The sequence below is a fragment of the Crocodylus porosus genome, unplaced genomic scaffold (genome assembly GCF_001723895.1).
Source record: "Crocodylus porosus isolate Cpor-Errol unplaced genomic scaffold, CroPor_comp1, whole genome shotgun sequence".
NCBI lineage: Eukaryota > Metazoa > Chordata > Crocodylia > Crocodylidae > Crocodylus > Crocodylus porosus.
Genome location: NW_017728949.1, coordinates 14,246,210 through 14,260,148, shown reverse-complemented (window position 1 = coordinate 14,260,148; position 13,939 = coordinate 14,246,210). Strand labels below are relative to the sequence as shown.

The window sequence follows — 13,939 nt, the reverse complement described above, 5'->3', positions numbered from 1 at the left end:
ACACCTACTACACCCAATATAGAAGAGTAAAATTTTATTTTGAGCTATTATGCAATCGGCTCTATATATACTGCACAACCACACAAATCAAGCCAAATTAAAAAAAAATTAAAATATGCTATGATAGATGATTGATTTTTAGTATATGTTTTGTTGGGTTTTTTGGTTCTAAGATGGCAAACCTCCCCCCCCCGCAAAGGGACTAATTCTGGGTGGCAAAGGGAGGGACATCTGGTGGCAAAGTACAGGGGTGAGGGTCCCAAGATGGTGACTGGGGGCAAAGCACCTGTCAAGGGGCTATCCTTCCAGGACTCAACAGCTCACCAAAACTCCTTAAATGGCTCTTCAGCCAAAATTATCATCTACCCCTGATCTAGGCCCAGGCAGCTATGTCAATAAAGCAAGAATGCCAATTTATTTTTAAAGGACTGTTTTCTGTGTTGGCACACTGTCATCTAGTACAGAGGTTGCCAACCTGTGGCTCAATTCTACTGGTGCTTCTGTGGTGTTTCAGCAGCTGGAGGTTTTGGGGAAGAAGTGGCAGCAGCAGCTGGACTGGAATTATAGACTATAAATTCATGAAGAAATTAAGGTTGGAAAGGACCTCAGGAGGTCACCTTCCTGCTCAAAGCAGGATCATCCCCCAACTAGATCATCCTACCCAAGACTTTGTCCAGCTGGGTCTTAAAAACCTCCAAGGACGGAGACTCTACAACCTCTCTGGGTAACCCATTCCATTGTTTTATTATTACCCTCCTAGTGAGAAAGTTTTTCCTCATATCTAACCTAAACTTCCCTTGCTGCAACTTGAGAGCATTGCTGCAACTTGAGAGCATTGCTTCTTGTTCTGTCATCTGCCACCACTGAAACCAGTCTAGCTCCATCCTCTTTGTAGGTACCCTTCAAGGTAGTTGAAGGCTGCTATTAAATCCCCACTTAGTCTCCTCTTCCCCAGACTAAATAAGCCCAGTTCCCTCAGTCTCTCCTCATCAGTCATATGTCCCAGCCCCGAAAACCATTTTTGTTGCCCTCTGCTGGACTCTCTCCAATTTGTCACCATCCTTTACGTTTTGCCGCCATCAGGAGGCACTACTTCACTGTCAGGGCAGCTACGATCTGGAACCAACTTCCAAGCAAAGTGGTGCTGGCTCCTACCCTGAGGGTCTTTAAGGTAAGGCTAGACAATCACCTTGCTGGGGTCGTTTGACCCCAGTACTCTTTCCTGCCATGGCAGGGGGTCGGACTTGATGATCTGCTTGGGTCCCTTCCAACCCTACTAACTATGAAACTATGTAGTGGGGGTCCAAAACTAGACACTGTATGCCACACATAGCCTCACCAGTGCTGAATAGAGGGGAACAATCATTTTTGTCCATCTGCTGGCAACGCTTCTAGTAATGGAGCCCAGTATGCCATTAGCCTTCTTCACAACAAGGACACACTGTTGGCTCATATTCAGCTTATTATCCACTGTAAATCCCAGGTCCTTTTCTGCAGAGCTGTTGCTTAGCCAGTCAGCCCCCAGCCTGTATACCGCATGGGACTGTTCTGTTCTAAGCGCAGGACTTTACACTGGTCCTTACTGAACCTCAGGAGATTTCTTTTGGTCCAATCCTCCAATTTGTTGCGGTTTCTCTGAATCCTAGCCCTATCCTCCAGTGTATCTACTACTCTCCCAAGCTTGGCGTCATCCGCAAACTTGCTGCGGATGCACTCTAGCTCATCTTCCAGATCATTGATGAAGATACTGAACAAGACGGGCTCAAGGACAGACCCTCGGGTCACTCTATGTGATACAAGCTGCCAACTAGATATTGAGCCATTGATTACTATCCTTTGAGCCCAATGATTCTGTCAGTTTTCTATCCACTTCACAGTTCATTCATACAACCTGTACTTCCTTAGCTTGCTTGCTAGAACGCTGTGGGAGACAGCATCATAAGCCTTGCTAATGTCAAGGTACATCACATCCACTGCTCTTCCCACATCCACAGAGCTAGTCATCTCATTATAGAAGGTAATAAGATTGGTCAGGCATGACTGCTAGTCTGCTTCAGATTGAGCTTGATAATTTTGGCCTGCCACTCCTGAAGCATAACTGCTCCCTGATCTAGTGGACAGGTTGTATATTGGTGGTTTATGGGTAAAGAAGGTGGTTCTGAATCATCTGTAGTTGGCAGGGGCATGAGAATTAGAACTAATCTTTTTTTTCTTGCCTAAACCTAGGTCCACCTTTCAGTCAATGGAATGGAATGGCACAGACCCTGTTCTGTGTATAAATCACTAAAGAACCTCTGAAGGATACAGCTTTGACCTAACACTCTCTTTTCCTCAAGGCAAATCAACCTTTCTTGTGTTATGAAACTTTGGCAAATGAACTAAATACAATGCCCAGCAAACTTCTCTTGGTGCAGAGTGCTCCACATGAACCCCAAGGGACAGTGAAGCATTTCCAAAGGTTGCATCATGCTGCAATTACAGGTAAGAAGACTATTTCCCTCAGCAGTGTGGATTCACCAATTTGGAACACACTACCTGGGTGCTTTAGGGGGTTCTAGTCAAAGCCCAAGCAAGTCAATGAAAAAAAAAAAAAAAAATAACCGTTGTTGTTTCAGGCGGACACTAGATCAACTGCTAATTTACCTGCCTTGCTTTGATGTGTTTTCTTTCTTGCCCTCATACAAGAGAATGTAATTCTATAGTCATTGCGTTTAAGGGCTGTTATTAGCAGGGACCATACACAAAAATCTACTGCTGTCCTTATGTCTTCTTCTAATGTAGCTCAGTTTACAGCTATGTAATTGAACCCTGACTTGTCTATCTTCTCACCAGATCTATGAATGACAATGACTAGAATTATTTACCATTGATGACTCTGCCAATTGGGTAATATTCAATTAACACACATTTGAGATACGGTCAAAGTTTTGTGTGTTGTTGCATAACAGGAACTTCAAATATGTTTACTACTAAAAGGGTGCATGCATCTACACGTGGCTTGATGGTGGCATTGTTACTGAGCGCCCTGTACTGTGCCATACATGTAGCACATGGTTATTTTTAGAAGCTACTTCTCTACAGTGGTGCACTACAATGTGGGAGTGTGCCGGTATGGTGAAATAGCGACTGGTCATGTGTATACATCAATGGATGCTACACTGCTGTAGCGTGTCATTACAGTGATATAGTGTCACATATAGGTGTATCCAAAGTTATAAATTTTCTATGCCTCACAAATAATTCCCTTCTTTTAAACGGTAAAAATTTTCTATGGATTAAAGCATGTTGTTTAATATATTGCCAAGTTACACTGCATGCAGCAAAATGATGCTGCACTCATAGAACTGCTCTCACAGGAATACTGACTTGCTTAGTCCCAAAAATAGACTGTACCATAAGATTCATTCCTTGGCCCACTGCTACTGTCCCATTTAGAGTGGGACCCAGCAACTCTGACCACCTGGTTGCTGGATCTAGCATGCCAAGTTTGTGCTGCAGGACTTTCTCACCCTGCTGAACCCTATATACAGCAGGGGATAGTCTGGCAAGTATAAAAGAGGGGAAAAGGTCAGCACCAGTCCTTCTGCAATCAAAAGAAGGTAAATCTGTCCATCTCTCTAACTCCCAGTTTAGCCCCACTGACATATGCTGCCATTCTAGCCATTTCAATTTTACTGGTATTAATTTTTGTTTCGCTACTGCCAAAGTTATCCCCAATACTTCACCTCTTTCTACTTTCGCTATATATAGAACACATGGCAGCAACACAAACTTGCTAACTGTTCTCCATCAATCTGCCTTGCTATATTTTGAGAGCTGGCTTACCACATACATATTTTGACTCCTGTAATCTCATACCTGGCGGAACAGCAGCTCCTGTTCAGCTTGCCTCTGGCCAGGCTCTAGCTCCTGTTGTGGCTCTGTTTCCTCTTCATCACTCTCAATGGGTTCTTGTTTCACCTGTACCATATTAGCCAACCCCTGCACCTCCTTTTGACTCGAAATTCTGTCACTGTATGGCTCCTCCAAAAGTGCTTGGTGTTCTCGTAATTCTTCTTCTGTCTCCTCAGGGTGGCTTTCATGCTGACGGGTTGGCTCGGTAGGTTTTGGTATCATCTGAAAACATCCCAGAGGTTAACTGATAAATAAAGTGTAACGCATAGGCTTAAAGGTGATATTTTTCTTGTAGAATCAGCTAATGAAAACAAAATAAACAGAGGATCTAGCATAATATTCTTACAAACTAGATTAAAAACAAATATGCAATTTGAATTCAACGAGATTTCAAAGTGGCGTAGCTATTATTTTCTATACCAGGGAAAATTCATGCGCTAAGTAATGATGTTCTTATTTTCTATTTGACTTTTTCTCTTTAGAAATCATAGGCCTCTGTAGTCTATGCACTCAGCAGAGCTGCTCCACTTCTTTCAAGACTGGCAAGGAATGAAAACTTTTGGCAGTAAAACCCCAGAAGCTTGAGTGATAAACTTCTTCTCTTCTCCCACCTCCCTGTTAGTCCAACCTCTTTTCGACATACCCATATAGAATATGTCAAAAATATGAAATTAGATGTTTTCCTAGCGGTTCCCAATGAAGCTCAAAATCTGAACACTTTTAACTGTTCTAGGAGAGCTGAGGGTATTCTGTGACTTGTATTTACAACCCCAAAATAATCAAATGTCAACAAGTGGAATATTCATAATGACCTGAACCCTATACGATGTGTGTGAATTTACTTCCTTCAATTGTCACATATTCTTCTCTGCTTCTGTTCCTAAGCCTGTGCGAGCTTTTGTAACATGTCAGCTTTATTAGAGTAGGCACCAGACATGCCTTCAAGAGTAAAGGTAATGACAAATTTTCACTATAGTTCACACAGACTCATAACTTTCTGAAGCATTCACAGTCTAAGATGAAATCTGCCCTACTTGATAACTGCCTAGCAGTAATTTGATTTGTTTTAGCTTGCAACAAAACCAAACAAAGGTAAAACAACTCCATATCCCTGTATTAAAGAGCTTAAATTACATCTGTTTGACAGGTGCAGGAAAAAAATGGCTGAATTTTGAAAATTGGCAAGAACTTAGCATAGGCGACTGGTAGGGGGTGCACAGGCCCTCTCTGACAGGGCTGGTGACCCCCCTGATGGCCAACACTGATGTTAACAGGGCTGGTGCCCCCCCAACAGGGCCACTGCCATCAGCAGCTTCGGCAGGTGCCCCTCCCCAGATTCAGGAGGCGCCAGTCACTCGTGGAACTTAGTTTCCGGTAAGAAATAGGCTTTCTTTGCTTGTTATGAAAATCTTGGTATAAAATATAAGTAAATCATAACAAAAATATATACCATGCTTATACAGAAGTTGGAGACGACATAAGTGCTGTTTTAGAAGGATGACAGTTCAAAAATGAAAACAACCACTTTACCCTAAAAAAATAGGTAGGATTAACATCTACAGGGTGTCTGCGAGAGTCAGAGCAGGGACTGCAGCAATAAGAAAATAACTGAGACAACTGTAATCAAGGTGCAGACCCCAGTGGCTATGGGTTTCCAGAATTTTCAGAACTACTGAAGTTCAGCTGCTTTGAAATCCTTGACTTGAAGATGAAAATGCCCTCTGAGGAAGGGCTGCATCCTGCCTACCAGCACACACTTATGAAAAGATACATCTTCCAAGTCTGTGCTCTGACAAGGGTATAATTCCTGGATCACATGAAGCAGATAACAGGATGAAGAGCTGCTGAGAAAAGAACTTGTAATACCCATTTTGAACACTGGTGGAATTGAAAATCATTTCACAATAATTCCCTCCTGATTTTAAATTATCCCCCACTAAACTCAAGTGTGTAAGGCATTACATGCAAAGAATATATGTGGAGAAGCTATAGCAGTAAAGACTGAGAGATCAAGTGCCCAATGACAAGTTTTACAGAAGTTAAGGCTACTTTTGCAACACAGGCTTTGTCTCACTACATTCTGTCTATACTCAGTACTGTTTCCTCTGCTCTTTTTTAAATGGGAAAATTTAATGTACTGTGCTTTGTCATTAGCAGATTTCAGAAAGTAAGGAGAATGTGCAAGTTGGCCAAATTAACATTCTTGAAGCTGTTTCATATTTTGAAATTTCCTGACATGAGCGCTTGACCTTGCAATCTGAGCAATTCACCAGTGCCAGCTTTTTGGTTTTAATTTAAGTAACTAATGCGGCACAGTATGAGAGATTAAATACAAGATTAAACTACAGACTTAGTATTTAAAACATTTACAGTGATGCCAGAAATGGTAAAAGTACTTGCACATTCTGAATATTTCCTTCTCTGCAGCAGACATCCTCTACTCTGCGATCCATTACAACTTAGTTATTCTTCCTCATCTTCCAAGCAAAAAAGCCCCCTTCTTTTACTAAAATTTCTCTTTCTAGCTTTACCCTGTACTGCCAGCAGATGGCTCTGCTCAGAGGTGCCAGCTTCTTAACCAGACAGCTAGTTTCCCAAGTGGAGAAGATAAACTACATTGTGATCAATAAACATTCCAGAAAGATTAACCATTGCCAGACAGGAACTTTAGCTACTTAGTTACAACGCATGAAGATGGAAATGAGGATCTACAGCAAAGTCAGATTCCAATGCAAGAGTCTCAAGAATTCTCCATCTTAGGGGGATTGATTGGTAAGAGAAAATATGACAGAGTTTCCCCTCCTACTAGAATTTAGTGCAAAAGTTGGTGATATTTGGGTGAGTCCTCACTCATTCCATTATTCACATGACAGTGTCTCCTTAGTAACATATCCTTAAGTAACTGGGAAAAGTGAAGGTGCTGCAAAAAAGTCTGGAAACGAAAGGACACAGCTACAAGGATCCTGAGTAGCCTGGACCTCCAGGAAGTTTGCAGCATTTCTCTGGCCATAAGACAAAATAGGATTCTTGTCTTTTCAGGAGTGCTATGAAGATTGAGTTTTCCCAAGCTCTGAAAAGCCCAGATGTCTTGAGTCCCAAAAAATCCAGACACTCTTCTGAATATTTATGCTTCAGAAGGGAAAACCCCTCAGGTTCAAGGAAAGAGCCTCAAAGTGATGCAAGTCTGGGAGTCTGAGGATCCAGGAATACAAGTTTCTCCCAACCCAAGAAGTTCAAGGACACTGAACTGATGCATAAGAATCCGTGGCACTCCCCATACTATTCATTTTTCTTCTGTACCTGAGGTTTCCTTTTCTTTATCTAAACATCATTTGTTACAAGCTGCTCCTTAGTTTGAGTGAAAGTTGTTTTGATCATTAAGAACCACATGTTGTGAATGCTACAGAGTGAAGACTATCCTTAATAACAGCTTGGTAAGCACCCAGTACAGAATATATACTATTGCAAACAAACACAAGTACCATTTTTTCTTGCACACAACACACACCTTTCCCCCACGCCCTCAAAAATCAGGATGCATATATTAAGTGGGGAAACTGAATTTCTGCCTGGGATAGAAGTACCCCAATTTGCTTCCAGCTCCACAGTGCAACAGCTGTTGACTTAATGGCTCATTGTTCTCAACTCTACAGGTATTAATGATCAGCTCTACTAAAGGGCAATTCTGTTGTCCACTAGCTGCTCCTGGTGTCTCTGTTTCACAGTCTCTTTAGCTCAGACTCTTCAGCTCTTTTCAAAATCATCGATCCACCTATGGAGATCAGTCTTCTGCAGCAGCTAGAGATTCAGCTTTAGTTACACAGGAAAGGGAGGGTGAATCAGCTGAGGATTAAGCTGTCACTGTCCACACAGCCATAATTCTGGACATTTTTTGACCATTCTGCGTTTCAAAAGCAAAGCATGTTTTATTTGGGGCTGTATTGTATGCGAGAAAATGACAGCAAACAAAGCTTTATTAACTTTCACTTCCAGCCTGGAAGTATAAGTATGCCACAGGAGCCATGTCATGGCTCAATTCAACTTCCATTTGAATGGCAACCAAAACCAGCATGAAACATAAAAGTAGAGAAAGAACTAGCTTGGCAGTACAATAGATAACCTGGCTCCTGAGTCTGTAAATTCTACCAACAAATTATAGTTTGAAGGGTGTGGTGATCTAACATAATCATGGTATACCTACTGCCACCTGGTCACTGTCATACAAACTGGAGTCCCTGAAGGAAAAATACCTGAGTTCACAGAATCACAGGATTGGAAGAGACCTTAAAGATCACCTAGTTCAATCCCCTGCACAGATATTTCACTATTCCTAAACCATCCCAGACAGACACCTACCACTCAACCTCTACTTGAAGCCTCCAGGAAAGATTTCACAGCTTCCTTAAGCAGCTTTTCTACTGTTCTGCTGATTTAACTAAGGAGTTTCAGAGATTTCACCTAATCTGCTTTGCTGCAGGACATCTTATGCCACATATCATACTTTCTGTGGCAAAGGAGAACAAGATTTCTCCATCTTCTTTATGGCAGCCTTTGAAATATTTGAAAACTATTAACGTGCTCCTCCTACCTCTAGAAATCTCCTTTCCTCCAAGATAAACATAGCCAGTCCCTTCAACCTTCTCTCACACTGCTTGTTTTCCAGTCCACCTAGCATCTACACCGCTTGCCTCTGGACCCTCTTCACAGCTGTTCTGCTCACTGACTACAAGAAATACAATTTGTAAAGTCTTTTTTGGGGCAACTGAAACAGAACTACACAAATCTGACAGAGGTAAACCAAACTTAAAGAAGCTCCTCTGAAAACAAAGCAGTCCAGCTACTTGAGTAGTTGAAAGATCTGGAAAAATGGATAGGTAATATTCCATATAAATGGCTACCAGTGAGCCATCTATGACTTCCTTGTTGTAGACTGGCCAGAGATGGCAACATACTGGTGAGAGGCAAGAAACAGGTATTACTCAGGGTGGAAGCTGATCCACAGGATCACAAAGTACAGGCACGACTGGTAACACGGACAGGTTTATTTGTGGGACAATGAAAAATCCTGAAGAAAAATGTCTCCAGCAAGGCCTAGATGCTGTGCAGAAATGGAGCTTGGATACTGCCAGGCAGCTGGGCAGAACCACCACTGGGCAAAACTAGCCTGCACAATTTCCTAGCAAAGCAAGTCTTGAATGAACATACCTGCAAAAAAGGTCTAAGGAAAAGGTGTTCCTGGTGCTACGTGATTTGCAGTGTTGTCCTCACTGCCTATTAAGAGGTCCAGAAGGAAGAGGGACAACCAAATATGAAGGAGAGCAATGTAAAGTTATGGGAAGGCTCTCATTTTTTGAGTGATGCCTAATACCCTTTTTTAAAAAAACAAAACCAAACTTTCCCCCACCCCTTTTTTTTGGTAGTTTGATTTACAAAACTTGAAAACTTTGGGGAAAAGCTTTGTTCATGGTATACACGTGTGTAACTATGTTTCTTCTTCCTCCCCGCTCTTCTTATTACGCTAGCGGGGTGCTGCTTTCTTAGCTTGTGTGTGTGACAGTCTTCATTTTGAAGATTTCAATTAACACTCTCAAAAATGATAACACGTATCTCAGGCTCCTGAGCCACCCAGCTTGATAGCTGAGAAACCTCTATTGCTTCCACCGATACAGCTTTGCTGCTCTCTCCAGCCTGTGATCTAGCCCTTGCAGAAAGAGCAGGCTGTCTTTTAAGATACAATTCTAGAACTAGAGAATGATAAAGAATGAGCGAGGAGGAAGAGGAGTTGGTGCACACACGTTCTTCAGTTGTCTTGCTTGGGCAGTATAAGGCTCTGTTTTGTCAGAGGGATGTAGAAGAAACTCAGTCTTCCATGTGATTGTTGCAAATTAGCATGGATTACCACTTCCATCTTCATTTCGTCTCAAGTTAGGGGGACAGGCAGTTTTCTGAATAGCTACACCTGCTGGCAGGACAAAGTAAGCCTAAGCAAGAAGTGACAGGAACCTCTGCTTGGAAGAGGAAGAATAACGCAACTGTGATGGCTCACAAAGGGGAGGTGGAGGGGAAAGAGAGACAAAACTTGCTGGAGCTTATCAGAAACTAAACTCATTATATCCTTTCCTACCAGCTTTATGAGACTTGGAAAGATTATGTAGTTGATTATATCAGGAATGTATTTAAACATCCCCAAATCCTTGGCAACAATCAGCATGCAAGACAATGGATACAGGAAAAACAACTCTATATTATTTATGAAATAAGAGACACAGATATGAATTTCAGACATCTCACATCTGGTTGAATTGCATTTCAAATTTAACTGAATGCGCGAACATAACAGAAATAAGGAATGAGTTTTCAAAAAAATACCTTCTTCAGGGATTACTTCACACAAAGCTGTGTTTAACTTTTCAAGCTACCTAGGTCTCTGAAATTCCACATAGATGATAAAGGGGTTTTGATACCGTATCAAACTAAGAAAGGAAAGGAGTGAAGAATATTCTTGAATCGTTGAGTGTCAAAGGTAAGTAAAAAGTTAAATAATTTGGCAAAAAATCTCCCTGTTTTATAACTGACTGAACACTGTCAGTATGGCCTATATTCTGTTTAGAATATTATAAATGACATATTATTCATAAAAACAACTTCCTTAGGAGACCATGAAGGCTGCATAGTTAAAACATTCCAAAACCCAGGAAATTCCAAGGTTGTTTGCCTCTGCAACTTTCCAGTTGGTTAATAAAAAGACTGGTCATTGCTACATCATAGCCACTGCAACACCTTTTAATCTTAATTTTGTGTACGTAATATTACTTCAGTCACCGTCTGACTACTGTTTACACAACTTATCAGAAAAAAACTTTTCTGCTGAACAAAAGAACATCTAAGTCTGACCTTAAACGTTCAGGCACTGGTTTACCAGAAAGCATAGTTCAGGAGTAGGCTGAAGATAAATCATTTCTGTTAAGGCTTCTGCAAATTATAGACCCAATGGTCTCACAACAAAACACTCTATGTCCACTTGTTCCAAGATTATCCATAATTTTTACATGAACCTTACGTTTATATTTTCTCAAACTACTTCTGCTTTCATTCTTAGTCTGTTAAAACAATATTATTTTAATTAAAAATAAGTAATCTCTGCTAAGAAAATACTGCATCATGGAGCTTACTATTTTTTCTTATTCCAGAGATGCCAAAGCCAAAATATTTTTTCATGGTTTTATTTCAGAGGAAAATAGGGAACCACAGACAATCACTGCTCATACACCTCATGCACAGAAGACTCGAATTGGCACCTAAAAAGAAACCTCAGTTTCTGAAGAACTTAACAAATGATTATTTAGGAAGATGAAACAACACTGAGAATCACTGTATACAGTTATTATACATGAACTAGAACATTATTGAAGTTTCAGCGCTGAAAACTCAAAAGAAAGAAAAGCCATAAGAAAGGCGACCCGCACAACTTCAGTTTTGGAGGGTTTGCTTTACCTTACAACCTTAACAGTGTCGTTAACTTTGGGGGACGTATAGGAGTAATTTTCTAGCCCTTAACATTTACAAGGTTTAGCACTGGAATGTCCGTACCTTGGGCCCCTGGATGACTTTCAGTTAAAGGCACCACAGGATCTGATGTGCTAACCTAACAACAGGGCTTCTTGCTATGCTACACATGCATAGCAGGAGGCATCACTGTGGGATTGGGTATCAGATCCCATTGTGCCATACTGCTGGTGCAGGGGGAGCCTAGGATCATAATCACGATCCCAAGCTTCCCCCCACCCAGCAAGTCGGAAGCCAGTCAGCTGATCCATGCTCCCACCCTTGGAAAAGTATCAGAGTCAAGGGCTCCCAGCCTCTAGGATGCAGCAAGCTCAAGGATTTGATGTGTTCTAGAGGCCGAGAGCCCCAATCGGTCAGCTGATCTGCGCTCCATGCCTTAGGAGCACATATTGTTAAGGGCTCTCAGGCATTCCTGAGGTTGGAAGCCCGAATTAGCTGATGCCTAGCCACACATGCAATGTAAAGCATGGTGGGAACAAGCCAGTCATTTCACATATTTTCTGTAATAACCTTATGGCTTATTCCTTGTTTTAGCACACCATTAATTGCATTAGCATGCAGATAGGTTACTACTTAACTGATTAGTCGCATCTTGAGTGTAACATCTGTCAGGGGCCTTCAAGACACCTGCTATTTGAGGTAGTGGGGAAATAACAGTAGTAGTATGGAGTGGAGGAATAGCCCATTGTCTCCCCTTCCAGACTAGCTGGTAAGAGTCCTAAACTTCTCCCCAACCTACCTTCAGGTCCAATCTCCTTACCCAGCGAGCTTCAGTTCCTACTTCTCAGCTCCTTATCTGATCCATCACCTCCCTACAACTGCCTCTCTCTTAGTCCTACTCTTCCTCCCCAAAGTCCTCATCAAATCAGAATCTTCCTCCTTCACTGGTATCTTGCTTCCTTCGGTCCCAGTTTTCTTGTCACTCTCTAATTCCCTGTCAGATGTTCTTCCTCTCCTCCCAGCCTGTTTCCAAGACCCAATCTTCTTGTCCAGCCCATCTCAGTCTTCCCCAACTCCTTGTTCAATCTCGTTACTTTATCCCCAGCCACTGGTTCCAGTTCCCCAACCACTGCCACCTGCTTTCTTAACTGGTCCCTGGCTCCCAATTTACTACTTTCCCTCTCCCACTATGACTTCAATCCTCTCTGTAGTTCAGTCTGATGGCTTCTTGCCTAATCATTGGCAGGAGTATTTTTAAAGACAATCTTCCTATTCTCAGTTCTGGTTCCTAGCCCCATCCTGGTCAGCTGATGTTGCCCATGTATTCCTAGACTGCAGCATCCTCAAACACTTTGTAGGGGTTGTGTTTCTGCAGCCTGGTCAACTAGGTGCCATAGATGACTGAGCAGGCTCAAAGACAACAGAATATTTGGAAATGTTATCTGATAAACTCGCCATTAAACGTATGCAAACTGCATTTTTTCCCCCAAAACCTGAGAATGGTAAAAGGAGAAAAGAAAATACAAAACAAAACATTCCTGACAAATGAAATCTAGCTAAACTTCAAGTCCCTGCTTCAAAGCGTGGAAAAGCTCGAAATTTTCAAAGTAAAGATAATCAGAATATTTTAATATAGGCCAAAAACAAAGGCAGGCAAAGCAAGGCAAAACAAAACAAAAACTCCTTAGCACTTCAGAAATGGCCAAACTGTTACATGTTCAGTTTTCCAAAAAAGGCAGATGTAGACGCTTGACATCAAACATTTCAGACGGAGTGAATAACGTTTGACAAAATTATAAACCATTGAAAACAAAGACTTATAACAAAGTGTCATGTAAACGTAAGAAAGGACAATACTAACAGCTCTGTTTATAATTAAACAACAGGAATCCATTACATTATTTCTGATTATGTACCTATTCTGCGCAGAAAGGTTCTAAAATATCTGTGTTCTGAGAAAAAAATCTCTGTCAATAGTTGGATGTTATCTTGTGGGCTAAATTTGCCACACGTATGCAAACATATTCAGAGTTAGTTGCTATATTATTTTCACATTGATTTAACACATGAAACACAATGTTCCTATTCATTTAGTTTAATTACACTTCATTGTCTGTCTTCCATAGGAGTAACACCATTTTCAGGCTACTGAAAAAAGCATAAGTCTGCTTAAAAATCACATCTGTAGTTCAAACTCCTGGGAGGTCTAAATGAAAGTCTGAATGAGTTCAGTAAGTACGTCACATGGAATGTTTTAAGAACTACACAAACAAGCCACTGAACTGCAATTTATTTTCTCATACAGAAACTGTACCTACTTGCCTACTTCTAACAATCCCCATTTTAAACTTCACTATACAAAGCATGTTTGGAGTGAGGTAAGGGAAATCTCCAGGGTAACAGGAGCTCCACGCCACATCAGTTTGCTAGGCTGAATGAAGTCCAGGGCTGGCACATGCACTGCATGGTGGCAAGAATCCAGAAGTACAAGATTGACGTCAGCGGCTTGTGTAAATCATCTCATCTTAGGTCTATTCTA

The 13,939-nt window shown here is 41.4% G+C and overlaps 1 protein-coding gene across 7 annotated transcripts in view; it reads right to left on the bottom strand.

The window, feature by feature from the left end:
• The window catches only part of HDAC4 (histone deacetylase 4), a 407,925-nt gene that overhangs the window by 98,001 nt on the left and 295,985 nt on the right, over nt 1–13,939 (bottom strand). For all 7 annotated transcript variants that reach the window (XM_019553979.1, XM_019553983.1, XM_019553981.1 and 4 more), the window contains one exon: nt 3,859–4,116. In XM_019553979.1, coding sequence (XP_019409524.1) covers nt 3,859–4,116 — 258 coding nt within the window. The remainder of the gene's footprint in view (nt 1–3,858; nt 4,117–13,939) is intronic.